This window comes from Verruconis gallopava (assembly GCF_000836295.1).
Source record: "Verruconis gallopava strain CBS 43764 unplaced genomic scaffold supercont1.41, whole genome shotgun sequence".
Lineage (NCBI taxonomy): Eukaryota > Fungi > Ascomycota > Dothideomycetes > Venturiales > Sympoventuriaceae > Verruconis > Verruconis gallopava.
Window position 1 is genome coordinate 4,792 of NW_015622177.1, and position 24,285 is coordinate 29,076.

Here is a 24,285-nt window from a genome sequence, read left to right on the forward strand (position 1 = left end):
GCGAATCATGTATGCAAGGTCAAATCACGTCTAGAGCGGGCAACGAAATTGTAGCGGGAAAATGGCGCAGGCGGACAGCGCAAAATAATGAAAACCACCCGTCCGATGTGGTGATAGACAATCTTGCTCTTCCAGTAGTAGATTTGCCGAAGGACAAGGCCCTAAGATAGTCAGTCGTAACAGGGCTGTCGATCGGTGGCACGGCATTCTTGGCTAAAAGCAGTGAGACAATTACAGTGTGAAAAAAATGACGCATTCCTACTGGAGGGTTTCGCTAAAGACATAGCGTCGACGATCAGAAAGTCGCAGAGACGAGCGAGCAGAGGTTAAGTCTCAAGAGAGAGAGGGTGGAATGTTGATAGCTGCGCGGGAGTGTGCGAAGCGGATAGGAGCTGGTGCTCGAACGCTGCCATTGTCGCGAACTTCCAGCACTGCGACAATGCCGCGCAGGTTGATCCGGAAGTGCCGCCTGCTATGGGGCGGCAGCAGGACGCGACGTTGGCCGTCGCTCGCGCACAGAAAGGAAAGACGGGGAGAAAGAAGAGGTAAAGGAAGGGAAGGTGAAGTAAGCAAAGAAGAACGGAAAGAAAGACGAGACGACAAAGACGGAAAGATCGCAGGATGACTGTTGTCGGCTGCCCAGACTGTGCTGTCTGGGCGCGGTTTCCCCATCGAGGCGGATCCCTGCTGGGGCTCTGGCCGCGATGGGCAAACATCGACAAGAGCCGCACTTGCAGCGCACCGCACGGACATCGCACGGGGACCGTCCAAGAAGGCCCAAGAACCACACAAGAACCGCACAAGAACCACACGCCCAAGCTCTCGGTGGTATCACTCGTCTCCGCCAAGCTCTAGGCGCGAGTCTGTGGAAGACATCGCCATGGAGTCTGACCTGTATATAAAAGAGTCGCAGGCTCGATGGCGACGGCCATGGCAGGATCTCAAAACATCATCTATCATCTGATCTAGCTCTCTTTGCTGAGCTCGGGTTTGCACGCAGAATCGGACAGCCGTCGACACCAACGGAGTCAAGCATCTCCACTCATTTGAAATCTTCGCCCTCTTTGTTCCGCTCGGAGAATAGTCCACCACCAATACTGAGCCAAGCGCGCGCCCTGCTCAACTCTCTGCTCTTCCTAGCTCTAGCTTCGCTTCTTTGCCAATCAGCGAATCTTGGATGTCTTGTCCCCATTAAATCCCTGGGTTCGTGTTATAACTGTGCTCTCTCCCTACCCACCCTATGCTTGACCTTGCAGTGCTCTGGTGAACAGATTCCCATTTCTAAACACTTTCCCGTGCGCCTATTTTGCTTGAGTCTGACGCTCGGCGCCCACGGAAAAGAGGACGTTTCAGCTTTTTTATCTTGCCCTCCGCGCTTCCTTCAACGTCTAGCCGCACGCTCTAGACCTTCTGGCTGTCCATAAATCTCCGCCTTCAGCCCCCTCCAAAACGCTGAGGCAATCCGTCAGTCAAAACGGGGCCAAACCGGTCATCAACTCCACGCAAACATTGCTTCACGCGGCTCCTGACAAGGTATGTAGAATTTCTGATGAATACCTTTGCGTGCTCTCTTTGCCTTCATAAGATCGGCCTGAGCAATAGCTCAGCCATGACCCAATTATCATCCGATCAGGTGCTTGTTTGCAGCGATCTACTCTCGACGAAGGCTAAATTCTGAAGTAGCGGTTTTTTCCGTTTCCAGGGACATATCTGGTTTGAAGGAGCACCTTAGGTATATTACCTTGCAATGGCGGACACAAGCTCTCTACAGAGCCGTCTGGCCTCAACTACAATACCCCTTGGTCAATTGGACGAGAAGACGGGACTTGGTGCTTCGAAGAACTACGGCCTCGATGAAGAAGAAGAAGAAGATGAGGATATGGATGCTCTAATAGAAGAGCTCGAGTCTCAAGACGCTGGCATTGACGAGGAGGAGGAGGACACCCAGCCAGGAGGCGCTAGGACGGTTCCGGAGGAACTGCTCCAGACATCGACACGCGATGGTCTCACTTCCGCCGAGGTCTTGCAACGACGGAAGAAGTATGGCCTAAACCAGATGAAAGAAGAGAAGGAAAACCTCTTGTTGAAATTTCTGGGCTTTTTTGTCGGCCCTATCCAATTTGTTATGGAGGTAAGCTATCAATTTCAGCTTGGCTACAAACGTCATGTCCACGAATCCATTTCTTATGATGACCACGCATTGGACGACACTGTTGTGTTTCCTATGTGGAGCCGTGCTGATTGTGCACTAGGCTGCTGCCATTCTTGCTGCCGGTCTTCAGGACTGGGTTGACTTTGGTGTGATCTGCGCGTTACTGTTGCTTAATGCTTGTGTTGGTTTTGTCCAAGAGTTCCAGGCCGGCTCGATTGTTGAAGAATTAAAGAAGACACTGGCCCTCAAGGCCACTGTGCTTCGCGACGGCAAGCTTCAGGAGATTGAGGCCTCAGAGGTAGTACCCGGCGACATTCTCCAGGTCGAGGAGGTAGGTTGATTAAGTTGTCCATCTTCTTCTTTGAACTCAGCTATAACTTTCCAATCAGGGCACCATTATCCCCGCCGATGGCCGTATCGTCACCGAAGGTGCCTTTCTTCAAGTCGATCAATCTTCCATCACTGGCGAATCTCTAGCTGTTGATAAGCACAATGGAGATACCTGTTACGCGTCCTCAGCTGTTAAGCGTGGCGAAGCTTTCATGGTCATCACAGCGACTGGCGATAGCACCTTTGTCGGTCGCGCTGCCTCTCTTGTCGCGTCAGCCTCAGCCGGTACTGGCCACTTCACGGAGGTGCTGAACGGTATTGGAACTATACTTCTCGTTCTCGTCATTTTAACGCTACTCGTTGTCTGGGTTTCCTCATTCTATCGATCCAACGGTATTGTGACAATTCTGGAGTTCACTCTTGCAATTACTATCGTCGGAGTACCTGTCGGTCTTCCAGCCGTTGTCACCACCACCATGGCTGTCGGTGCCGCGTACCTTGCCAAGAAACAAGCAATCGTCCAGAAACTTTCAGCCATCGAATCTCTTGCCGGTGTGGAGATCCTTTGCTCAGATAAGACCGGTACTTTAACAAAGAATAAGCTTTCCTTGTCAGAGCCTTATTGCGTTGAGGGCGTTGATCCAGAAGATCTTATGCTCACGGCCTGCTTGGCTGCTTCGCGCAAGAAGAAGGGTATTGATGCCATTGATAAGGCTTTCTTGAAGTCGCTGAAATACTATCCCCGTGCGAAGGCAGTCCTCTCCAAATACAAGGTCATTGATTTTCAGCCCTTCGATCCTGTATCGAAGAAAGTCCAAGCGGTTGTGGAATCTCCTCAGGGCGAACGCATCGTATGCGTCAAGGGCGCACCATTATTTGTGTTGAAAACAGTCGAAGAGGACCATCCTATAGACCCTGCCATTGACGAAGCCTATAAGAACAAGGTTGCTGAGTTTGCTACGCGCGGTTTCCGTTCGCTCGGTGTCGCTCGCAAGCGAGGCGATGCGTCCTGGGAGATTCTTGGCATCATGCCTTGCTCTGATCCTCCCCGCCATGACACTTATCGAACTGTTCATGAAGCTAAAAATCTTGGTTTGTCGATCAAGATGTTGACCGGTGATGCTGTTGGCATTGCACGGGAGACGTCTCGTCAACTTGGCTTGGGCACGAACGTCTACAATGCGGAGCGCCTAGGTCTTGGTGGCGGAGGAGAGATGCCTGGTTCTGAAGTTTATGACTTTGTCGAAGCTGCCGATGGATTCGCCGAGGTATTCCCACAACACAAATACAACGTAGTCGAAATTTTACAGCAGCGTGGGTATCTCGTTGCCATGACCGGCGATGGCGTGAACGATGCACCATCTCTGAAGAAGGCCGACACGGGTATAGCAGTAGAGGGCGCCTCAGACGCTGCCCGTTCTGCTGCTGATATTGTATTTCTGGCCCCAGGACTCTCCGCCATCATCGATGCCCTGAAGACCTCTCGTCAGATCTTCCACCGCATGTATGCGTACGTTGTCTATCGTATCGCCTTATCATTGCACTTGGAGATCTTTCTAGGCCTGTGGATTGCTATTCTGAACACTTCACTCAATCTGGAGCTTGTTGTCTTCATCGCTATTTTTGCGGACGTTGCAACGCTGGCAATCGCATACGACAACGCTCCCTTCTCTAAAACTCCCGTTAAGTGGAATTTGCCGAAACTGTGGGGAATGTCCGTCTTGCTCGGTATAGTGCTTGCTGTTGGCACATGGATCACCCTAACCACTATGTTCCCTTACCCACGGCCAGAGTCGTCTGCCGATCCATCTCAAGGTGTTGGTGGTGGTATTGTCCAGAATTTTGGTGTACGCGATGAAGTTCTCTTCCTAGAGATTTCACTCACGGAGAATTGGCTTATTTTCATCACCCGGTCAAATGGGCCATTCTGGAGCTCCATTCCGTCTTGGCAGCTTGCCGGGGCCGTGTTGATCGTTGATATTGTGGCCACCATGTTCACTCTTTTCGGTTGGTTCATTGGAGGCCAGACCTCGATAGTTGCTGTCGTTCGTATTTGGATTTTCTCCTTCGGAGTGTTCTGCGTCATGGCCGGTCTTTACTATTTATTGCAGGGCAGTCAAGGCTTCGATAATCTGATGCATGGGAAGTCTCCGAAGAAAGATGCAAAGCAAAGATCACTGGAAGACTTTGGTAAGTGTGATCCTAAGAGTTTTCTGCATATCAAAATTAACAGTGTTCTAGTTGTTTCATTACAACGTGTCTCAACACAGCATGAAAAGAGTGCATGAAGCACAAGATATTCCGCCTTTGTCACGGCGTAGGGAGGCGATAAAAGAAGATTACAAAAGCTATGCGGAAGACATACAAATCAATACCGACAAATCATCTCGTTGCCAGCGCTTTGAGATTCAACCAATATTAGAGAATTACAACGCTGCGCCGAGTTCCGACTCCTCAGACTGGCGAACATAGTAAAGTCGCTTTCTTTCCCTTTCAAGATGCAAGCAAAGTGAAACCAGGCATAGTATAGAAGCTTTAACATTGTCGCATCTTTTCCGAGGACAACAGGGAATGTACTTATAATAGCTTCTACAGGTATAAAGTGCACCACACGGATTGCTCACTCTGTTGGCGCATTTAAAGACTTTTCCCTGGCCTCCTGTAACATGTAGATGGCTGTGCAATCGTCCGTCCCTCTTGCGATCAATTTGAACTCTTAGCTCGTGCTCAACGAATTCATGGACGAAAATCTTTGTAGCGCTTGTCACCTTTGGGCGGCATTTCTCCGCGAGGTGCTTAGCATGATGTTGTCGCAAGTTAATCTACAGTATGTAGTGATAAAATATTGGAATATCTGGTGTAAGGGTTGTAGAAGGTATTGTGCGTGCGGGGCAAACCGCTGTCGGAGAGTATGTGGACGGCTCATAACGTCATCACTCGGTTTACTTTCCGCAATCCCACGGACAAAGAGCGCACACTGTTGCTGTTTTTTGACTAAAGAACGACGAGTATTGTTTCGGAAGTCTTGGTAACCGCCTACTTGCTTCAAAGATCAAGGATCCGCATAATTTTGTGTTGTAGGGTATACATTCCAATCAGGCGCACTATGGCAGAGATTCACACGCCCATTCCAAGCTTGAAGCTTAACGATGGTCACTTTATTCCAATGGTGAGTAGAACGTTAAAATATCGAATCAATCACTCATCTGAGACCTTGAGCAGCTCGCATATGGCACTGGGACGGCATGGTATAAGAGGAGTGCAGGGGAGATAGACCGCACTCTTGTTAACGCCATCAAGAGCGCGATAGGTCTCGGTTATCACCATCTAGACGGCGCTGAAGGTATGCTCACGCCCTGTCTGTCTTGGGCATGTGGTTAATTGAGCACCGAGTGTATAATACTGAAGTGGAACTCGGTTTGGCTATTAAAGAGAGCGGCGTCAAGCGTGAAGATTTATATTGTGTGACCAAAGTCATGAAAAATGTCGACAATATTGAACTCGCTCTTGACGAATCTCTGAAGAAGTTGCAGCTTGAATACGTTGATCTGTACGTATTCGACAGGCTTGGACATATGTTTCGACCGTGCTCATTACGACAAACAGATACCTGATTCATGCCCCCTGGTTCTCCCACACTGAAAGTAGTGCTACAAGTCCGTTTGACGAGAGCAAACTTCAGTCCACGTGGGCCACCATGGAGAAGATCAAGGCTTCAGGCAAGGCTCGCTCGATTGGTGTGTCAAACTATCTGCCCAAGCACCTAGAGGCAGTGCTCAAAACTGCGAAGATCCCGCCAGCTATAAACCAGATTGAGTTCCATCCATACCTCCAACATCCCGAGCTGCTAGCCTTCCACAAGAAACACAGCATTGCGACGAGCGCATACGGTCCTCTCACGGCAGCAACGAAAGCGAAGCCCGGGCCAGCGGACGAGCTTCTTGCGGCGTTGGCAAAGAAGTATGCTGTGAGTGAGGGTGAAATCTGTTTGCGTTGGTGCCTTGACCAGGATGTTGTCGCAATCACGACCAGCGCCAAAGAGCAGCGACTTGCTGACTACTTGAGGTGCACAAAATTCAAACTCACGCCGGAAGAGCTGAGACAGCTCAACCAGCTGGGTGCAGAGAAGCATTTCCGGGGCTTCTGGGGGAGTACGTTCGATGCGAACGATCGAACATGAGAGCAGATGTAAAGGAGGGGAAAGCGAGAGTGTGGATATGGGAAAGAAATTGTGTTGAAGCCATAGGTTGGAAACAATGACCCAAGATGCCGTGCTGTGTAGAGCAGATCAAAGAGCAAACTGGCGTCAGAGAATGCTGTAGACATTGGAAAGCGATGTGGATGCTTACGAGACTCTTCCTTCGCCTTGTGCAATGTTCCGACAGATACAACCCCTGTCCATTTTCACATGTGTTCGGAAGCTCTCCGGCACGCGCAACAGTGCATTCGGCTGGCGCGTCTTTAGCTTTGCGTGCTGCTACATGTAGCTGTTGTTACCTTGCCATACTGTACCATGGTGTTGTGCGTCGCCAGAACGTCGACCTTTCTTGCGACAGTGTTGTTCTTCGGGCTGCGAAGATAGCTGCGACGCCGCTCTCGCCCTGCCGCCGCGGACGTGCTCCTTGAGTTGGGGATGTGCACGCGGCTGCTACTTGGCTTGCGAGAGTGCGTGGAGCTTCCTCGGCACCGCAGCTGAACAGCAAAAATGTCATGCTCGCGCCCAAGCAACCATCCATCAAAACGACACGCCGAGGCCAATCCGCCCAGTCGGCTTTTTGTTTCCTCTTGCTGCTAGCAGAGCCAACGTACGAAAGAGTCGGTCCAGTTCGTTTGCTCGACCGAGACCCTTGCCTTCCCCGTTCTAAATCCTCCACCCTGCCTTCGCTGCATGTGCTTCCGCCAGACTCCTCCCTTCGGATCACGTCTCCTAACTACAAGATTCTCAGCTGCCTTTTGCTGCTCGCTCTCTCACAGCCCATCTTCTCGCTCATTTTGCTTTGGCTCTTCGAACACACCTACTCCAAGCGTGTCCAAAGTATGTGCTCGGTCTCAAACCTCCACTCCAACGCTAATTTTTGTGCTTAACGTGTAGCAACAGTTTGACATTCCTTCCACGCCAGCGTCACGAACGCCGAACGACCGGATACTCGCAAGATGGTGCGCCTGCAATCTGTATCCACGGAAACTGCTAGTCAAATTCGGCCTCCGCCACCTCCCGGCAAGCCGTACTCTTTACCGGTGCCAGGTTCGAAGGTCGAAGGCAGAACAGAGATCTTTAGGCACCACAAGTTTGTGGACGGACTACTGGAAACTCTGGACCCCAGGGTAATCCCATAGCTGCTCTCTGGATTAGAAAGGCTTTAACATTGCTCTAGATAAGAACCGCGCACGATTTTTTTGAAGAAACTGGTATACTTCCTTGAATTTTTCCCTAACCGAGAAGGTATCGCTCTGCTAACGGATCGGACTAGCAAGCAAGGTACCAAACAACCGGTGTTTGGGAAAGCGTCCTTGGGATGCGAAGACAAAGAAGTTCGGAGACTATGTGTTCGAGGATTACGCCACTGTACAAAGGAGGAGGAAAGATGCTGGCGTCGGGATCGTGCTCTTACACGAAAAGTTTGGCGTTTTCGGCAAACAGTACGGCGTAGGCTTATGGTGTCAAAACCGTCCAGAATGGCAGATCATCGGTTCGTGCTCGAGACGACTCGGGTCGACCTGTGCTGACGTCTCGTAGATTTAGCGTGCATGTCCCAAAGCCTATTCACTGTCTCTATATACGACACTCTCGGCCCCAACACTGCCAAGTATATAATCAACCACGCTGAACTCAGCTGTGTCGCAACCTCACTCTCACATATTCCCACATTAATGAAACTCAAACCTCAGTGTCCAACTCTGAAATTTATCATCTGTTTAGATGACCTACCAAGCGAAGGCGAGCTGCCCAAAGAGAGCAAGGTCGACATTTTACAATCATTTGCTGAGGGTTATGGTATCAGCCTGTATACGCTCGCTCAAGTCGAGGAACTCGGCAGATTGAATCCTCGTCCGTACAATCCACCATTGGCTTCCGATATCATCACTATTAATTATACATCTGGTACCACTGGCGATCCTAAGGGTGTCGTTCTGACGCACGCCAATGCTGTCGCAGGAACTTCATGCGCTTTGGCTTTGACCGAGCAGACTGAGAACGATAGTGGATGTTCATTCCTTCCTCTCGCTCATATATATCAACGTTTGTGTGAGCACATGGGTCTCTGGGGTGGTGGAGCCATAGGTTACTTCCATGGAGATATCAAGGCAATTGTAGAAGACCTGCAGCTACTCAAACCAACTGCGTTCTCCGGTGTGCCAAGGTTGTTCAACAAGATCGGCAACAAAATCGTTGAGGCAACACTGGAATCGCCAAGGCCCATTCGAGCCGCATTATCTCGTCGAGCAGTGGCCACAAAAGAAGCACTACAACAAGGACCACCTGGTATTGCGACGAACAAACATTGGTTCTGGGACAGGTTGTGGGCAAAACGCGTTGCAGCCAACGTCGGCTTGGAAAATTGTCATACCATCATCTCCGGGTCCGCTCCGCTTGATCCTGCGCTTCAAACTTTTCTTCGCTCTTGCTTTGCGAATAATTTTGCACAAGGCTATGGCCTTACAGAAACTTATGCAACCACAACATGTCAGTTGCCTGGCGATATGACCACTGGGAATGTGGGTGGCTGTGCACCGGCTGTAGAGATCTGCCTCATGGACGTGCCCGATATGGATTACTTTACCACTGATCAGCCCCAACCCAGAGGTGAACTTCTTGTACGGGGAAAGACGCTCTTCCGAGAATACTTCAAAGACCGGCAGAGCACTTTGGATTCCATGACAGAAGATGGCTTTTTCCGAACCGGCGATATCGCTACTGTTGACGCACTCGGCCGATTCTCCATCATTGACCGCAGGAAGCAACTACTTAAGCTTGCGCAAGGTGAATACATCTCACCTGAGCGAATCGAGAACATATTCCTTGCCAACTGCGGTTGGCTACAGACAGCATTCGTCCATGGTGACTCCACTAAATCTGAGCTTGTTGCCATTTTTGGCATTGATCCTGAGGGCTTCGCACCCTGGGCAAGCAAGGTTACTGGAAAGAAGATTGAGATTCAAGATTTGGAGGCCTGTAAATCGGCTTGTAAGGACGAAAAGGTCGTTAGTCAGGCGCGGAAAGAGCTCGAAATGCTCGCGAAGAAAAACAGGCTTAATCGCTACGAATACATAAAAGGACTCCTACTTTGCGTGGAACCTTTCACAGAAGACAATGGCCTATTGACACCAACGTGAGTTGAAACTTTAATTCATGAGAGGGCTTCATTAGCTTACTTTTTTTTGAAGTATGAAACTCAAACGCTCAAAGGCAGCCAAGTTCTACAGCGCGGAGATAGAACGATTGTATGCCCAAATAGAGGCGGAAACGGCAAAGACGGCGAGGGCGAAGCTTTAGTTCTAAGGTTTCCCCTGAATTTTCAACCCCGGTAAAGTGGCTAAAATGCATCCAAAGCATCAAGTATACGTCTTTGTGCCTTGCAATCTTGTCTATTTTCTCTCAATGTAAAGTGACTGATAGGTGCAGCTCGGGTCTAAATGAGTGAATTACTGCTGTCGGGTGTGACATTATTCTTTGTTTTGTAAAACTGTACTCTTTGTTACTTGTAAGAAAATTCCTTTGAGGCACATGGCTATCATTTCGTCGTGTTATTCTTCTGTGCTAAGCGTTGCCTCGACTCGAGATGATGTATAGCTTCGACTCGATCGGATAAGCTCACGTGCGTCGCGGAATTGAACCGAAATTGATTCTTAGATCATTTTCATCTGCAGATGATTTATGGCAGGACCTATTCCAAGCGAAGTCAATGCTTGAACGAGGCAACGTCTTTCAATGAAATTCTTTACCAAACTGCCTCAGGGCCTTTCGTCGAAGGTCTTAAGATGCGAGAACAATTCCAATGCGCTCCGTTGAGAATGGCAGATCTCTATTGTCGTCAGCCCCTGCCCTTGTTCCTCCTAATTGTTTCATCTGTGAAGCAAATAAGGCTGTTTGAAAGTGCGTCTAAAATGCTTCCAAGCTTTCGAGGAGCATTTTACTCTATCTGCTGATAAATGTCTGATCTTCGTGACAGCTGGTGCTGATGGAATAAGAACCACGATGTCCGAAGGCAAAGCTAATCACGCGCCTTCCGTCATGTTAAAATAAGCGCATGAGAAGCTCATGTGCAATGACTCCGGTGACCAAAGGGCTCATACTCGTGCTTAATGTAAAGCGTAGTCCTTAACATTCCCGATTCTCTACATGATTTTGTTGGGATTTTAAAAGAAACAACGATGGCCAATGAACTTGAAGCTCCAGTAATGTAGTCAGGAGTGGATCATTTACATCCCAAGTGGGAAATAGCCGCAGTCGTTGACGTTTTCCACCACCGAGTGGTCACTTTTGCAGCATATTCAGTTTTCGCACCACATTTACAGCTCCAAATATTTACCTATTATAACAATAGCTATCTATATTTCATACCTTCAAAAGCCAGATGATCACATCCGAGACAAATATAACAAGGAATCTGCTATGCTGCTTTTACTATCAATCTCAGCCCCTCACCACCACCCAAATTCATTTAACATTTTGAGGTATTTGAGATGGCCGTATAGCATTAGACCTATTAGGTACTTGAATCGCAGTAGTAGATCTGCTCATAACACGCCTTTTCAGTTGGCTCTTGCGTTTCTGATGCTCATTCTTCTTACGCAATCTCTCATTTTCTGTAGTAATACTGCATTGTGCATTTCCATTTGACAGCATTTTACCAATTACTTTAGAGCTTGATCTTTTGGTGATGCTGGGCTCTTAAAGCGCCTTGCAATACAGCTTTTAAGTATAGTAGTAGCCTGTTGTTACAATTCAGTTGCGTTATGGGGTATTTCTGACCACCATGGCTGAGATACTGTAGGTAATTGCTCAGGAGCCGGCTGATGCCTTCAGATCTTTGATAGTATCTCATCTGGATTGAATGGCACTAGCCCAGTCGCTCAGAAGCCACTAGAGATATTATCATATGATAAATTATCTGTTCTAACTTGGCTATAACCTTTTAGGAAGTCGTTTTCATAAATGTGATTGATACCAAGTCTGATGAGTTCTATCCCAAGATACTCATATGCTTTCGTAAGTGGTCCAAAACAGCCGACATTGAGTGGCTGTAGGAAATGTGATGATCGAGGAGGCATGTAGAGTGTTATGATTGATCAATATTTGCAGTACTGATTAGATTCAGGTGTAGCATGGCTGCTATGACGATCAAGGATGAGCAGCCGGAAGGCATCGACGGTCTTTGGTGCTGTATATAGCTCAAAAACGTCATATAACCACTTCAATCCTAGCTCATTTTTGGTCCATCCGCTCTCGCTTATAGCTATGAGGTTATAATGGGATAGTTCAATGCCATTATACCATACATTCACATGTATTTTCCCTTTAAGACTAATCATATGTGGTAAGCACCAACCTGTTGCACTGACAGCCTCGATTACTGTCACCCATTCTCTATTGCCGCGCTGGACTTGTGTAGCTTGCCCTCATCTCTCTTAAGCGGTAATAACGCGTCATTTAATTATGATACCCATTGCAAAGCTGGTTTTATTAAAGTTGTAGATCTCGTTATTGAGGATACTACATTTGTTGATGGCATTGCGTACAAGCTGAAAACATAACCGATACACTGAGGATCTTCACATTTTGCTCGTTGGTAATCATAATCACGTACATAATGTGTTTTACGTACATATTGTGTTTTAGGCTTTAGATGACGAGCAATATACTGTAGCGACTTGCCCAATTGACTCTAATGCATGCATCTGGTCCAGCACGCTGTTAGAGCAGCAATAGTAATGCAGCATGCATTGTAGCAACTATCAATAGATAGCCACGACGATACATATATATTAGCTAGTTTTCTAGAGTCTCCTATTCTAAGATGTTGAGTTTGGCAATTGGCGCGTAGATCGACGCGCGAAGCGTGTCCTTGAATAGGGGCGCTGAGGATGGTTCGAGGTACATTATTGAGGCGCGCAGCATCGGCTATTTTTTTTTTTTTTTTTTTTTTTTTTTTTTTAATTTGCTTGGATTTGATCGGATGGAGTGCAAAAATGAGTCGACCTTATTTTTCGAGCTAAACCTACGATCTTGGTAGAGCCATCGTGGATCGAAGATGGTGTGTTTGATGAGGCTTTGAAAATGTTGACCACTCGGTGTACTGATCGCTCGGTGGTGGAAAACGTTATTGAATGTCTCCATCTTCCATTGCTAATTTAAACTTTTATTGAAAAGTTAGCGAGGGCTATATAGTAATAGAGGAAAAGGAGCGTAATGTAGCATATTGCAGATACAGGTTCTTATTTGATTTGTTGACGTCTCGGGTATTTGATGCATCAGGACGCCTGGAATAGCTTCGAGTCAAGGACCAGGCTTTTGCTGTGATTATACTTTGAATGGTCTGTTGGAGATTGCGCCAGAATCAATCTCAATATCTATATAGCACGTGGGAGTCCACTGATGATGATGATGTTCATTTTCACACTTTTTTGACACATCCAGCTACCAGTCGTGTTACGACCAGAACGAAATGATCATTCCCAATTGGGAAACTCTTCTACCATCTTCAAGCCTGTTCGCACATTCATCGCTGATAGCTCATTTACAAGCAACTTGGCTGCGTAAGGCATCGTCATCTTCCGGACTCCTATGGAGCTTTTGCATGTTTGGCACCACCCATGGTATCCAATGCCTCCACATGTCGCGCACACGTCACACTCGTGTTTGTCCGAACTCAGCATAAGACGCTCGCGCAAGAGTTGAGCAGCACCGTAAGCAATTAAGCAATCGCGCTCCATCTCTCCGAGGCGAAGGCCCCCATCGCGAGCGCGACCCTCAGTGGGCTGTCTTGTGAGCATGGCTATTGGTCCGGTAGCACGAGCATGCATCTTATCTTGAACCATATGTTTAAGCTTTTGATAGTATATCGGACCGAAAAATATGTATCTAGCGGTAGAGTTAGACATGACATAACAATAAAGAGCTCTACTTACGCTGGAATAACCTCTCCACTAACACCACAAGTGAGATGATCCTTCCCTTCGTAGCTATAGCCGTTCTCAACCAAGATCTCTCCCATCTCCCTACAGTCGCTCCCACCAAATGCTGTACCATATTGATGTTCACCTTTCAGAACACCAGCTTTACCAGAAACAAGTTCCATCATCTTACCAACAGTCATACGAGAGGGAAATCCATGTGGGTTCATAATGACGTCTGGGCAAACGCCATGCTGATCGAATGGCATGTCTGCTTGTTCTGCAATCAGGCCAACGACGCCCTTCTGTCCATGACGAGAACTGAATTTGTCCCCTAGTTCAGGACGTCGTGTCTGACGCGTAAGGATTTTCACGATAGTGACATCAGTATCTGTTGCCGTTAATGCAACTTTGTCAATAATGGACGGCTCGGATGTACGGTATGAAGTGAAGCTGTCTCTGTATTCGACAGGTCCATTTGTCGCCCGTAAATTGCTGAAAGCTCGAGGCGCGGTATCTTTTGGCGTCTGTTTGAGCACCATTACTTCGTTCTTGTGTACTCTCATTCCTGGGTCCACAACACCATCGCGGCCTATGATCTCGTGTTTCGGGTTTCCTGGCTGTTTCGCAGCAGCATTTACCTTCTCTTGGTTACCATTTAGGAATCTCTTCAAGGGGAGTGAGACTTTCTTGTAGACTTGACAGCGTCCAAAACCACGATCACATGAAGCCTTGTTGAGAACCAGGGCGTCCTCTATATCATAACCAGAATACGACATAACTGCGACAGTCGCATTTTGGCCAGCAGGTAATTTCTCGTAATGTACTAGTTCAATCGTGCGTGATTTAACCATTGGTTTTTGAGGATAGACCATGAGATAAAGCAAAGAGTCAATGCGTTCGAATTGGTTATACGCAATTGCTCCTATAGCTTGCTTACCCATGGCACATTGATATGTGTTTCGCGGTGATTGATTGTGATGAGGGTAAGGGATCAAACCAGCGACAGCTCCAAGCAGCGTGAACGGCTCAATCTCAAGATGTGTGGTGGAACTAGTGATGTCTTTTTCATACATGGCAATATCTGAATCGTTTTCTTCGTTAACATCCAAGTACTCAACCAAACCTTTGGCCAAGAAGTCGTCGAAAGTCATTTTCTTGTCTCGAAGAAGAGCCAGATGCCGAGCTGTAACCTTGGACTTCTTGTTTTCCACGATGATTAGCGGACGGCATATGCGTCCTTCATCTGTGGCGATGTGAACTGCGCGATGATCATGATTGATAAAAATGCTCACGAATTCTGAGATGCGACCCATTCGGCGAAATCTGCGAAAGCCAGTTAAGAGCCGTTTGGGCGTCTTCGTAAGAGCCATCGGTGTGCCATTAATGAAGACAATGTATGTACCAACTTGGTACATTTCCTCACCGCTGGCCGACGCAAGGTCTTCAGCACCAAGCATAAAGACCGTCCTCCGTATAGGGCCTTCAGGATCCTCAGTTGTAATGTGTGTCATGAGTGCCAAATTTTTCACGAGGCCACACTGTTCACCTTCAGGCGTGTCGGCAGGACAGAGCATACCGAATTGTGATGTCTGCAGAGCGCGCGGTCCACTGACTTTGCGAGTCTTCTCGAATTGACTGCTGATACGAGTGAGCATGCCGAGGGCGCTGATATAGCTTAAGCGACTAAGAACGTGCGAGACGCCAGCACGCTCCATCTTAAAACGCTTCAAGGTCCAATTACCGGTCGCAATAGCGCGTTCCATACCCGACGTGATGGACTCCCCTCCCATTCTGAGATATTCCCAAGGTTCTATGGCTTGTGTCCTGTTTGGCTTTTGTAGCACTTTGTCCATTCGTGCTTTTACGTCACTGTTAACCCGTTTGAAAATATCTTCAAAAAGCAGCGCAAGCATCTGTCCAGCAAGTTCGAGACGTTTGTTGCCTACATAGTCACGATCGTCCACAAGTCTGGGGTCGTGGACGGCCATCAGAACCCGACGGGCCATGAATGCAAAGTAGAGTGCTTTAGGACGAAAGTCCATCCCCTCTACTGGAACGTGCGTGATCATGATTGAAGTGATTGCCTCAATTGCTTCTTGGACATAATTACGTTTGGACCCACCGCCTTGTGGCTTACGCATGATCTTGACACGCTGTCCGATGAACTCGAGGGCTTGGAATTGTGTGTTGATATTCTCTTTAGCAATGTCCTCGAAGTTAGGGATGAAGATATCCTGATAAACTGCATCCTCTCCAGTAACCATAGAGAGAATTTCTTGATCAGATTGAATGCCCATGGCCTTGAAGAGAATGACAATCGGAATATCTTCAGATAAAATATTGTGCTTAGCGACGAGCCGTCCGTTCTTGTGGATGACGTACGTTTTAGACTTCCGCTCGCTTGTAGAGCTTGTGACCGAAGCCTGAACTATGCCTTTGGCAGATTCAACGAGTACTCGGTTTCTGCTTAGCTGTTCTTGAACCAATATGACCTTTTCCTGACCACGGACCACAAAATAACCTCCTGGATCAAGAGCACATTCATGCATCATAGCAAGTTGGTGTTCGTTCTTCCCGACAAGGACACAATTAGCACTTCGTAACATGATAGGGATACGACCTAACTCGAGATCGCGTTTTGTCGCCCATGGCGAGCCAATGCCTTTCCGGAATTGAACAGTGACGTATATTGGCGCCGAATAGGTCATATCCCGCAGACGACATTCGTGTGGAGTGATGCCGATGCCATCTTTGGACTCCCTGTTCTCAGAAGCTCTGTAAGATGGACTCCCTACGCGGATAGAAGCATATCTGATCCAGTATGTTTTATCAACACCAGCCATGATGATGTGGTTCGCCTTCACAATCTTGTGAAGCTCGACTTGGATGAAATAGTTGAATGAGTCGATGTGCTGCTTGATTAACCCTTTGACTTTGAGGAATGCAGGAAGTAGATTCCACTTGTCCTCCGCTGTGTTCACGGGATCAGTCAGGTGTTTGCCTTGGTAGAACGGATCCATTAATGCATCGAAACCATCATCCTTCTGCTGAGGACGTTGCTGAATAGGCAAATGGAACGGTATGGCAGCTGTTTCATAGTCTTCGTGATCATCAGTCGAGGACTGCTCAGCCTGGGCTTTTGATTTTGACTTCTTCGGAGCGACAAGACGAGGCCTCATCTGCTGCGTCCCGACAGACTGATCACACGTTAAAACAAGTCCGAAAACAGTAGCCGTATACAACCTACCTTTTCGGCAACAGCTCGTGCAGAGTTGCTGGAGAGTTCAGCTGGGCCAGTCTTTGAGTGTGCGGGCATAGCTGAAACTTTCACAGATTCGTGCTCTATTGCTTTTCTCCTTGCCGAGTTTGTGACATGAGTCTAAAATCAGCACAAAATATCATGCCTCTATTATTTCTCTTTGAACGTGTGCCAGTTGTTAGAGATTATCACGGCTCATTGTAGACGCGCAAACTTTCTTTTGCTTCGCATGATTGAAAAGGACTAGCGCAGCGTTCGATATCGATAGGACCAAACCGATGAGGCCTGGCCTTGTGAATGCCTAAGGCACCATCACCATTTCCACGCTTGAACGTATCTGTTCGGATGTTCTCCGTGTTATTCTGCACTGATAAATTAGATAATTAGGTCCCACAAGCTAACTGATCACTAGTTTGTCCTTTGGAAAGTCGTATCCACAGTTCAATTGACCGCGGCATTCTGAAGCAAAGTTTTTGGCTGATGGAAGACAAGCGCATGATTTCTTTGCGAGGTGAGGTGTACGAACGCTTCGCTCACTTCTTCACGCATTAACATGCAAACGAAGAACGATCGCCGTTTGCACTGACCTTCGCATCAAATCGAAGCGGGGAATGCGTTTCAAAATTGCCGAGTGTGGTGTTCCTGAAAAGAGATACCAACCACAGCAGCGGATCCCTGGCCGTGCATGACGCATCTGCCGATACGTGGAGCAAGACCGGCCTACAAGAAGCGGTGAAGCAGGTCTTCAACGAATTGCGGTACAGCAAAATACAGAGTACGTGGCGACTTGCTGCATCTGCAGAATCTGGAGTACTGCTGTTCGTCGGGCATTTGAAGACCAGAAATGCAAACTGAAGTTTCCACACACGTCTTTGTTGAGAGCGTTTCCAGACTACCCAAAATATGCCATCGAGGCAAATGATGTTGTTAAGTAACCTCCTATCCTCTAGAAGTGGCGAGCCTCCGTTCCTTCGCCGGGGGCAGCATCGCTATCGAATTGGTTGGTGTACTTGCATGGGTGGTGGAGTTGCAACGCATGGCCACGGTGCGAGCAGTGACAGTGCTACTTCAGAGGGCGGCAACAATGGATCCGCTGTTTCTTGGGATGCTGCAAGTTAGTGGGTTAATGCTGAGTTTGCACCATTTCTCAATTTTTTGCCCCATGTGGGTGGAGGTGGCAGCTGGAGAACCACTCATCAGTCGGCAACCTGCCCGAGACTCTGCGAAGGTAGTATATGCAGGCAATGCAGCAAAGGAGCCCACCAGCGACTGTGTACTGCGGGCAAAAGTCTTCAAGCCCCTCGCTGCAGGCTGGGACGGCGCCTAGATGCCGTCCAAGGGGCCCTTTAAAACTCCTTTAGATCGGTTGTGCCTGTCAAGCCAAGGACCCTCGTCCCGCAAACTTTCGCTGTTTCGTTCCCAGAAGCGTTGCTTTGTACAATAACATCCTTTTTGTGTTTCTTTCTCAGTGCTTGTCGCCCGCGTGTGATTTATCATATACGTTTTCCCCGGTGTGGGTAGGTTGTTTCGTGCAGCACGGAGCAGTCTCTGAGCCGACGTAAACCTGGCAAAAGTTGCGGTCGTGCTACAACCTCCTGCGAAACCTGACTCCTTTCCCACTTGAGGATTTGTCCGCGAGCATATCCGCCTCGGGCCCACGCCCTGTATTTGTACATCAGCAGTAAGTACAACAAGCTTGCTCTTCTGAAGCACGCAATACACTCCTACGCCATCCTGCGCACTTCCGCCCTGCTGGCCGACGACCGCACGCTGCTACTTGCACATTGCAGACCCCACACACCATTTGGAGTTTGCTGCCAATACCGATCTTACGCTGACCATGACACGATTCATAGTAGTTCAATATGGCGTTTTCGAATGGCATGAGATCTCCTCCCAATGAGTCGTCTTTTCCTACCACCTATACGACGCCCATCCGTCCCATCGGCTCGCAGCTGTCATCGACGCCTTCAACTGCCGAGCGAGCACAATTGCATAGGAGGTTCACGACCAATGCTCTCCCCACAATACCTACTCTGTCTTCTCTGGGCCCACTGTCCCCGATAGGTCAGCAGAGGCGACAGGCTGCTGAGCCTCCTTCGGCATCCGATCTGGCTGCTGCTGTAAGTGTTGACGTGTCCTATTTCGTAGTGAGTTTGCAACACATACTGGTGATGGGGCAAGAACAGTCGCCGAACCATTGTGATGCATGGCGTGGTCATGAGTTCAAACATGCCCAATTATCGCCATTGCCGAGAGGAAATAAGTCGTAGTGTTGTGGCTGAAACGTCTGTTCTTCTGATCAGCCGCTTCCAATAAATGTTCGGCCAGGCGTACTCAGCTTGGAAGACTGTGAATCGCCCCCTTCGCACTACTAAACGTCCGTTTTTACCCTTTGTGCGGATTCGAGACTGACTGTTTTGCTTTTAGACATTGCAGAAAATACAATTGGTAAGCGCACTATTTTGCGAAACACAAGCATTCTCGAGCTCTTTACGGCCAGATCTGGCAGCTTCACATTAATTTTCTCTCGTTCTTGCGTTCTTGGTGTTTTGCGTGACCTGTAACTCTGTAACTCAAACTACAGTTACCCGCCTATTGATTAATCCTCACTTCATGGTGTCTGACGCCTCATGTGCCTTTATCAAGTTGTACGATGCTTATTATTTGTCCATTGGTGTTACTAACTTAACGAGCTAATTTTTGCACGTAACACCTACACCCTCATCAACAGTGTCCGCATACTTTGCGCTCACGAGTTCTTGAGCCTTTGTTGTGTACTCTCTTGGCTGTTCAGATCTCTTGCTGCGAAGCTCGCTGCTTCACGATCTGCTTTTCGAACTGAATCTAACAAGCAATCGACAGTTGCAAAAACGCAAGGAGGAGTACGAAGCTCTGCGAGAACAGCGCCATCGATTTCAGAGTGCGCTTGATAATTTCGACGCTCTCAATAAGGAGGAACTGCAACGCCTTGAATTCGACATTCGCAAGCTTAGCATGGGCGGCCATCAGTCAGAGCCAGCTACCCCACCCGAGTACCGTGAGGGTATGATCACTAACGGTAGCCGTGTAAATCGTCTTTCCATTGCAAGCTTGACCTCAGCTCCAGGAATCAGTTCAATTGCTTCACCACGAACTACCCGCTCAGGCTCTCAGGGCGTTCATACTCCCTTTGCTCACTCTACTGGCAACCTCCTTCCGTCGTTCTCTGTACCACAGTCACGCCGCGGATCAGACGAAGAGGAAGATAGCTTCTCTGGCCTCGACTTTAGTAGTGCCTCCCGGCGTCCAAATGGGTAAGATCTCTTAGTTCCAGATACTAAGATTACATCACGTATCAAATCGACTTGCTCTTTGTGCTTTCGTATCTGCAACGAACAAAAATCTTTCATTTTCTCTCAACTCGTCCCCAGCATCTACATTTATTCACTACTACTTTCCACAAACTGCTAGCCTTATCTGTTGAGCCGATGCTAATTGCGACTTTAGGGTTAATAGGAACTCAATGCCTGCTATGTCTTCAAATTTCGAGTTTTCGGGGATGGAAAGCGGAGTGAATTCAGTCCTAGGGATCAACAATCTTAAGTCGTTGCTTGCCGACGATGAGGACGATAATGTTCCAGGACAGACCCTTAGCGCTTTGACGGATGGTATTAAGCACCTACATATGGAGACCAATGGCGACGGATTTCCGCTCTTACGCCGCCGTGACACGGATGTTGATCAAGCTCCAGATGATCGTCAAACAAACGGCTTGTCTGCCGTTCATCGTCACCGTGCTGGTCAGCAGTCACTTCCGTGGAACACTCTACGCCATTCTCAGCATGAAGATGTGGATGAAAATATCTTTGCTAGCCCTGGTCGCAAGCCAAACATTAACAATCGGCGCTCTATGGAGGTGTACTCCAGTGGATTTGGGACCCAGTCTAAACGATCCAGCATGCAATCCATGATCAATGGCTACCCGGGTGGCGTCCCCAAATTGCAGCAGTCCTTCTCAACGAATGATATCCCTACTGTAAAGAATGCCAACATGCATGAGCAGAACACCAGTTCGGCTGCAAATATGACGCATGCCGAGCAGCACCTCCACAATCACAATGCTAGCATGGGTCGCATTCCGATTGCTGCATCTAACCGTCAGAGTCGCGACTTCACGTCATTTGATACACGAGCCGACGAAAGTCCACACGTACCTGTGTCGTCTGCTCTCCAAGGCAATGCCCCAGCGTTCCAAAATCCGTCTGGCGCTCTGAATAGCCCTACTAACCTTGGCTCTTTAGCGAATACGATGCCTTCCACCTTCGGTCACGGCCATAACTACTACAACAATTACAATCCGCCAGCCATGACAGTTGGTATGAACGCTGTCAGTTTTGGAGGCCTCCAGGCTGGCTGGACCAACGGCGGTTATGGACAGCACTATCAGAATTATAACCATTACAGTGGTGTATATCCTAGACCTGCTTTCCAAGCACCCGACAGTCAGCGTACTGTAATGAAGAATCGCAAAGGAGAAGAGGGTATGGAATTTTGAGCTCTTTATATAGAATTATTCGCTTATTCTTTTACAGAGAATACACGTTTCACTCAACACAATCTGGAGACCCTGACAGGTCAAATTTACGACCTCTGCAAGGATCAACATGGCTGCCGGTATTTACAGCGAAAGATTGAGGAAGGAAACGATGCCCATATCGAAATGATTTTCAATGAAACAAAGGATCATATCGTCGAGCTCATGACTGGTGTGTCCGAATCAGCTGTTGCCTTACTGAGTTTGCTGACAGCTCTTAGATCCATTTGGAAATTACCTATGTCAGAAACTGCTTGAATATTGCAACGATGATCAACGCACGACTCTCATTAATAATGCAGCTCCACATATGGTCAAGATTGCTTTAAATCAACATGGTACACGTGCACTGCAAAAGATGATTGAGTTCATCTCCACGCCTGAGCAGGTTCGTCGGCCTGGTTCTGCTCCTAGCAACCCAGCCATTAATCGCTATCAGATTGAGACTATCAAGCATGCGTTGTCCGCCGACATCGTCGGTCTCATACAAGATCTGAACGGCAATCACGTCATCCAGAAGTGTCTCAATCACCTTAAGCCCGAAGACGCGGATTTCATCTTTCAAGAGGTTGCGCGCAATTGCTTGAGTGTCGGTACTCATCGACACGGCTGCTGTGTCCTTCAGAGATGCATCGACCACGCAGTAAACGGCCAGAAGGCCATGCTGATCCAATCGGTCATTGCCAACGCCTTTGCGCTTGTACAAGATCCTTTCGGCAATTACGTTGTTCAGTACATTCTCGACTTGGCAGTACCGGAGTTCACGCGGCCGCTCTGCCTAAGTTTTGAGGGCCGTATGGTCGAGCTATCCCGACAGAAATTTAGCTCGAATGTCATGGAGAAAATGATTCGCTGCTCGCCAATGGATATTCGCCACAACTTGTGCATGGAATATATGACTAGCTCGCATGACGTAGAACGTCACATTCGAGACATGTACACAAACTACGTAGTGCAGACTATTCTTGACTATGGTTCACCAGAAACGGCAGAACAGATGTGGTCTTTGATTCGACCAATCATTGACCGCGTTCGCGCTACTCCTGCTGGCCGTCGCATTCACAATAAATTACAAGCTCATGACGCAGAGAGTGAGGGAAAACAACCAATTAACATGAACAACGGATCTGGAGGATTTTACACCGCTCAGACACTTCCCTGGATGCCACACGGAGCTCAGCACCCGCATGGGAATGGTACACAACCATCATTCTTCTAACGGACAACGGCGACGCAGTTCGACTATGATAAAACTTGAACTTCTAGACGCATCTTGGCTGAATTGACGCGTTCACATTCAAATTTCTTAGGTGTCTCTCGATCTGTCATAGCTTCGCACGAATTCAGATTACGAACTTGACGGTCTGTACCGATAAAGAAAATACCCCTTGTATCCTGGCACACCCAGCATATGTATACTACTGGCATCATTCGGCGCGTGTGTTGGTCCTCACGCAGGAGTGACTTCGCATTTTCTCGACGCACAACACGAAACTACCGGCGATGGCAGACAAACCACATTAACCTGAAATGAGTATATCCTCTTTGCCTCACCTATTGTATCATCCGTTGATCGTTCCTCATGGTGACGAGTGACGACAAACAACATCGAAACCCGAATCAGTCTTCATATTTTGCTCCTAGTATAGTTATAAGAAAAAGCCTCTAGTTCTGGACGATCAGATTTGACTTCACGACATCGCAAGACATATTTCTTTGCTTACAGGCTATGTTCTGCCAACAGCGAGCCCACGGCTGGACTCGATGCCCCGACAGGAACGGCTTGCAATCTTCTTTTTTCTTTTGTCAGAATTTGGGATTTGCATGGAGACGTTCTCTTCTATGGTTTAATGCCTTTGATATTTAACTTCCACGGCTCACGACTTGGCTCAATGGCAGTCAATGGCCTCGTAGCGACAATGACTAGTGGCACGATGGAATGAGACGGCTGCTCACACAATCACGTATGTATTTAGGCAATTGCAGAATATTACTTCGCAATTTTGTGTCAGTATCGTTTCAACTATTTAACACGACCTTTCTTCCGACACCTTAAGATGGCTTTGCAGAGCTGTCGAGCTTTGTGCCTGAAAAGCGCCTACTTCAATGACAGTGCAAGAATTCAAGTTTAGTCCAACCTTCCCATTTGCTAAGTTGTTCATAACTCGCTTTGCGATATCTTTTCTCGCTCACGATCGTACTGACTATTTTCCCGTTATGTATATGATTTGCTTGGGTTGTTGCACCCTGTGAAGCAAACATACAACCCCGAGAGAAATGTGTTCGAACGGATCAGGAGCTATTATACCCATCATCGGTCTAACTTTGTGGAATGGACACCTTTCAAGTTGTCAATCGAATCTTTTTATTCATGATCTTGCAAAGCCTGGAGTAAAACTTCACCGACAGAAATGTTAGGCGAAACGACTTTCGCTTGATGTTCCTAATTTTGTGGCCTCTAATTGATCGTATTTTCCACTCAATTATTCTCTTGTCACGCGAGATGAGGCCAGAGTCTTCTCTTGCCTGGCGGACCTTGCCAAGTGGATATACTCTCGCCAGTTATATCTGGTCAATGGGGATCAATGACTGTCATCTAGCTCCTTGAAAATTTGTTGAATTTCGGCATAGAAGGTAGCGAGAACAAGTTTTGCGATCGTTGGATATGGGAATCGAAGCGGGTTTCCCCAAAGTTCCGGTCAAGCGGGCAATACCTTGAGCTGGGCACTACGACGCACAGTCAAAGCCGTGTGTGTCACCTGCCTTGGCCGCAAGTCGGCGTGGTTTTGCTGCGCCGCCTAAAATGCAGCTCGCAAGGATCGAGTGATGGCGATGCACGCGCGTAACTGT

General features: G+C 48.0%; 5 protein-coding genes across 8 annotated transcripts; 4 read left to right on the forward strand and 1 right to left on the reverse strand.

The window, feature by feature from the left end:
• The first annotated feature begins 938 nt into the window (after positions 1 to 938).
• PV09_08429 (plasma membrane ATPase) lies at positions 939 to 5,160 on the forward strand. The gene is made up of 5 exons (XM_016362321.1): positions 939 to 1,533; positions 1,684 to 2,131; positions 2,253 to 2,483; positions 2,542 to 4,672; positions 4,724 to 5,160. Exons 2-5 carry the CDS (start codon positions 1,748 to 1,750, stop codon positions 4,768 to 4,770), a joined length of 2,793 nt encoding a protein of 930 aa, XP_016209769.1. The 5' UTR covers positions 939 to 1,533; positions 1,684 to 1,747; the 3' UTR covers positions 4,771 to 5,160.
• Positions 5,161 to 5,443: 283 nt separating this feature from the next.
• PV09_08430 lies at positions 5,444 to 6,890 on the forward strand. 2 transcript variants are annotated; one of them, XM_016362322.1, is made up of 4 exons: positions 5,444 to 5,651; positions 5,705 to 5,825; positions 5,876 to 6,032; positions 6,089 to 6,890. In XM_016362322.1, exons 1-4 carry the CDS (start codon positions 5,589 to 5,591, stop codon positions 6,660 to 6,662), a joined length of 915 nt encoding a protein of 304 aa, XP_016209770.1. In that variant the 5' UTR covers positions 5,444 to 5,588; the 3' UTR covers positions 6,663 to 6,890. The 2 variants fall into 2 exon arrangements, with proteins under 2 accessions (XP_016209770.1, XP_016209771.1); XM_016362323.1 differs by having other exon boundaries at positions 5,705 to 6,032.
• A 98-nt stretch (positions 6,891 to 6,988) lies between these two features.
• PV09_08431 (uncharacterized protein) lies at positions 6,989 to 10,419 on the forward strand. Its single transcript, XM_016362324.1, has 6 exons — positions 6,989 to 7,517; positions 7,575 to 7,807; positions 7,858 to 7,891; positions 7,954 to 8,172; positions 8,220 to 9,813; positions 9,869 to 10,419. The coding sequence occupies exons 2-6, from the start codon at positions 7,637 to 7,639 to the stop codon at positions 9,975 to 9,977; spliced, it is 2,127 nt and encodes a 708-aa protein (XP_016209772.1). The 5' UTR covers positions 6,989 to 7,517; positions 7,575 to 7,636; the 3' UTR covers positions 9,978 to 10,419.
• Positions 10,420 to 12,828: 2,409 nt separating this feature from the next.
• PV09_08432 lies at positions 12,829 to 17,083 on the reverse strand. Of its 2 annotated transcripts, XM_016362326.1 has the most exons (4): positions 16,848 to 17,083; positions 15,983 to 16,797; positions 13,613 to 15,926; positions 12,829 to 13,565 (listed from the first exon to the last, which is right to left on the reverse strand). In XM_016362326.1, the coding sequence occupies exons 3-4, from the start codon at positions 15,895 to 15,897 to the stop codon at positions 13,154 to 13,156; spliced, it is 2,697 nt and encodes an 898-aa protein (XP_016209774.1). In that variant the 5' UTR covers positions 15,898 to 15,926; positions 15,983 to 16,797; positions 16,848 to 17,083; the 3' UTR covers positions 12,829 to 13,153. The 2 variants fall into 2 exon arrangements, with proteins under 2 accessions (XP_016209774.1, XP_016209773.1); XM_016362325.1 differs by having other exon boundaries at positions 13,613 to 16,797.
• A 1,087-nt stretch (positions 17,084 to 18,170) lies between these two features.
• PV09_08433 lies at positions 18,171 to 23,484 on the forward strand. 2 transcript variants are annotated; one of them, XM_016362328.1, is made up of 8 exons: positions 18,171 to 18,540; positions 18,716 to 18,982; positions 19,290 to 19,310; positions 19,725 to 20,155; positions 20,349 to 21,382; positions 21,434 to 21,607; positions 21,657 to 21,823; positions 21,875 to 23,484. In XM_016362328.1, exons 2-8 carry the CDS (start codon positions 18,725 to 18,727, stop codon positions 22,652 to 22,654), a joined length of 2,865 nt encoding a protein of 954 aa, XP_016209776.1. In that variant the 5' UTR covers positions 18,171 to 18,540; positions 18,716 to 18,724; the 3' UTR covers positions 22,655 to 23,484. The 2 variants fall into 2 exon arrangements, with proteins under 2 accessions (XP_016209776.1, XP_016209775.1); XM_016362327.1 differs by having other exon boundaries at positions 21,657 to 23,484.
• The last annotated feature ends 801 nt before the right edge of the window (positions 23,485 to 24,285 follow it).

Bases quoted from the DNA above. Each gene is read 5' to 3' on its own strand.
- PV09_08429 (XM_016362321.1), top strand. From the start codon at position 1,748: ATGGCGGACACAAGCTCTCTACAGAGCCGTCTGGCCTCAACTACAATA. The intron at 2,132-2,252 runs GTAAGCTATCAA...ATTGTGCACTAG, and splicing joins CTATCCAATTTGTTATGGAG to GCTGCTGCCATTCTTGCTGC. The intron at 4,673-4,723 runs GTAAGTGTGATC...ACAGTGTTCTAG, and splicing joins AAGATCACTGGAAGACTTTG to TTGTTTCATTACAACGTGTC.
- PV09_08430 (XM_016362322.1), top strand. From the start codon at position 5,589: ATGGCAGAGATTCACACGCCCATTCCAAGCTTGAAGCTTAACGATGGT. The intron at 5,652-5,704 runs GTGAGTAGAACG...GACCTTGAGCAG, and splicing joins ATGGTCACTTTATTCCAATG to CTCGCATATGGCACTGGGAC. The intron at 5,826-5,875 runs GTATGCTCACGC...TTGAGCACCGAG, and splicing joins CCATCTAGACGGCGCTGAAG to TGTATAATACTGAAGTGGAA.
- PV09_08431 (XM_016362324.1), top strand. From the start codon at position 7,637: ATGGTGCGCCTGCAATCTGTATCCACGGAAACTGCTAGTCAAATTCGG. The intron at 7,808-7,857 runs GTAATCCCATAG...ACATTGCTCTAG, and splicing joins TGGAAACTCTGGACCCCAGG to ATAAGAACCGCGCACGATTT. The intron at 7,892-7,953 runs GTATACTTCCTT...GGATCGGACTAG, and splicing joins CGATTTTTTTGAAGAAACTG to CAAGCAAGGTACCAAACAAC.
- PV09_08432 (XM_016362325.1), bottom strand. From the start codon at position 16,916: ATGCCCGCACACTCAAAGACTGGCCCAGCTGAACTCTCCAGCAACTCT. The intron at 16,798-16,847 runs GTAGGTTGTATA...ACGTGTGATCAG, and splicing joins CACGAGCTGTTGCCGAAAAG to TCTGTCGGGACGCAGCAGAT. The intron at 13,566-13,612 runs GTAAGTAGAGCT...CTCTACCGCTAG, and splicing joins AGTGGAGAGGTTATTCCAGC to ATACATATTTTTCGGTCCGA.
- PV09_08433 (XM_016362327.1), top strand. From the start codon at position 18,725: ATGGCGTTTTCGAATGGCATGAGATCTCCTCCCAATGAGTCGTCTTTT. The intron at 19,311-19,724 runs GTAAGCGCACTA...AGCAATCGACAG, and splicing joins CATTGCAGAAAATACAATTG to TTGCAAAAACGCAAGGAGGA. The intron at 21,608-21,656 runs GTGTGTCCGAAT...GACAGCTCTTAG, and splicing joins TATCGTCGAGCTCATGACTG to ATCCATTTGGAAATTACCTA.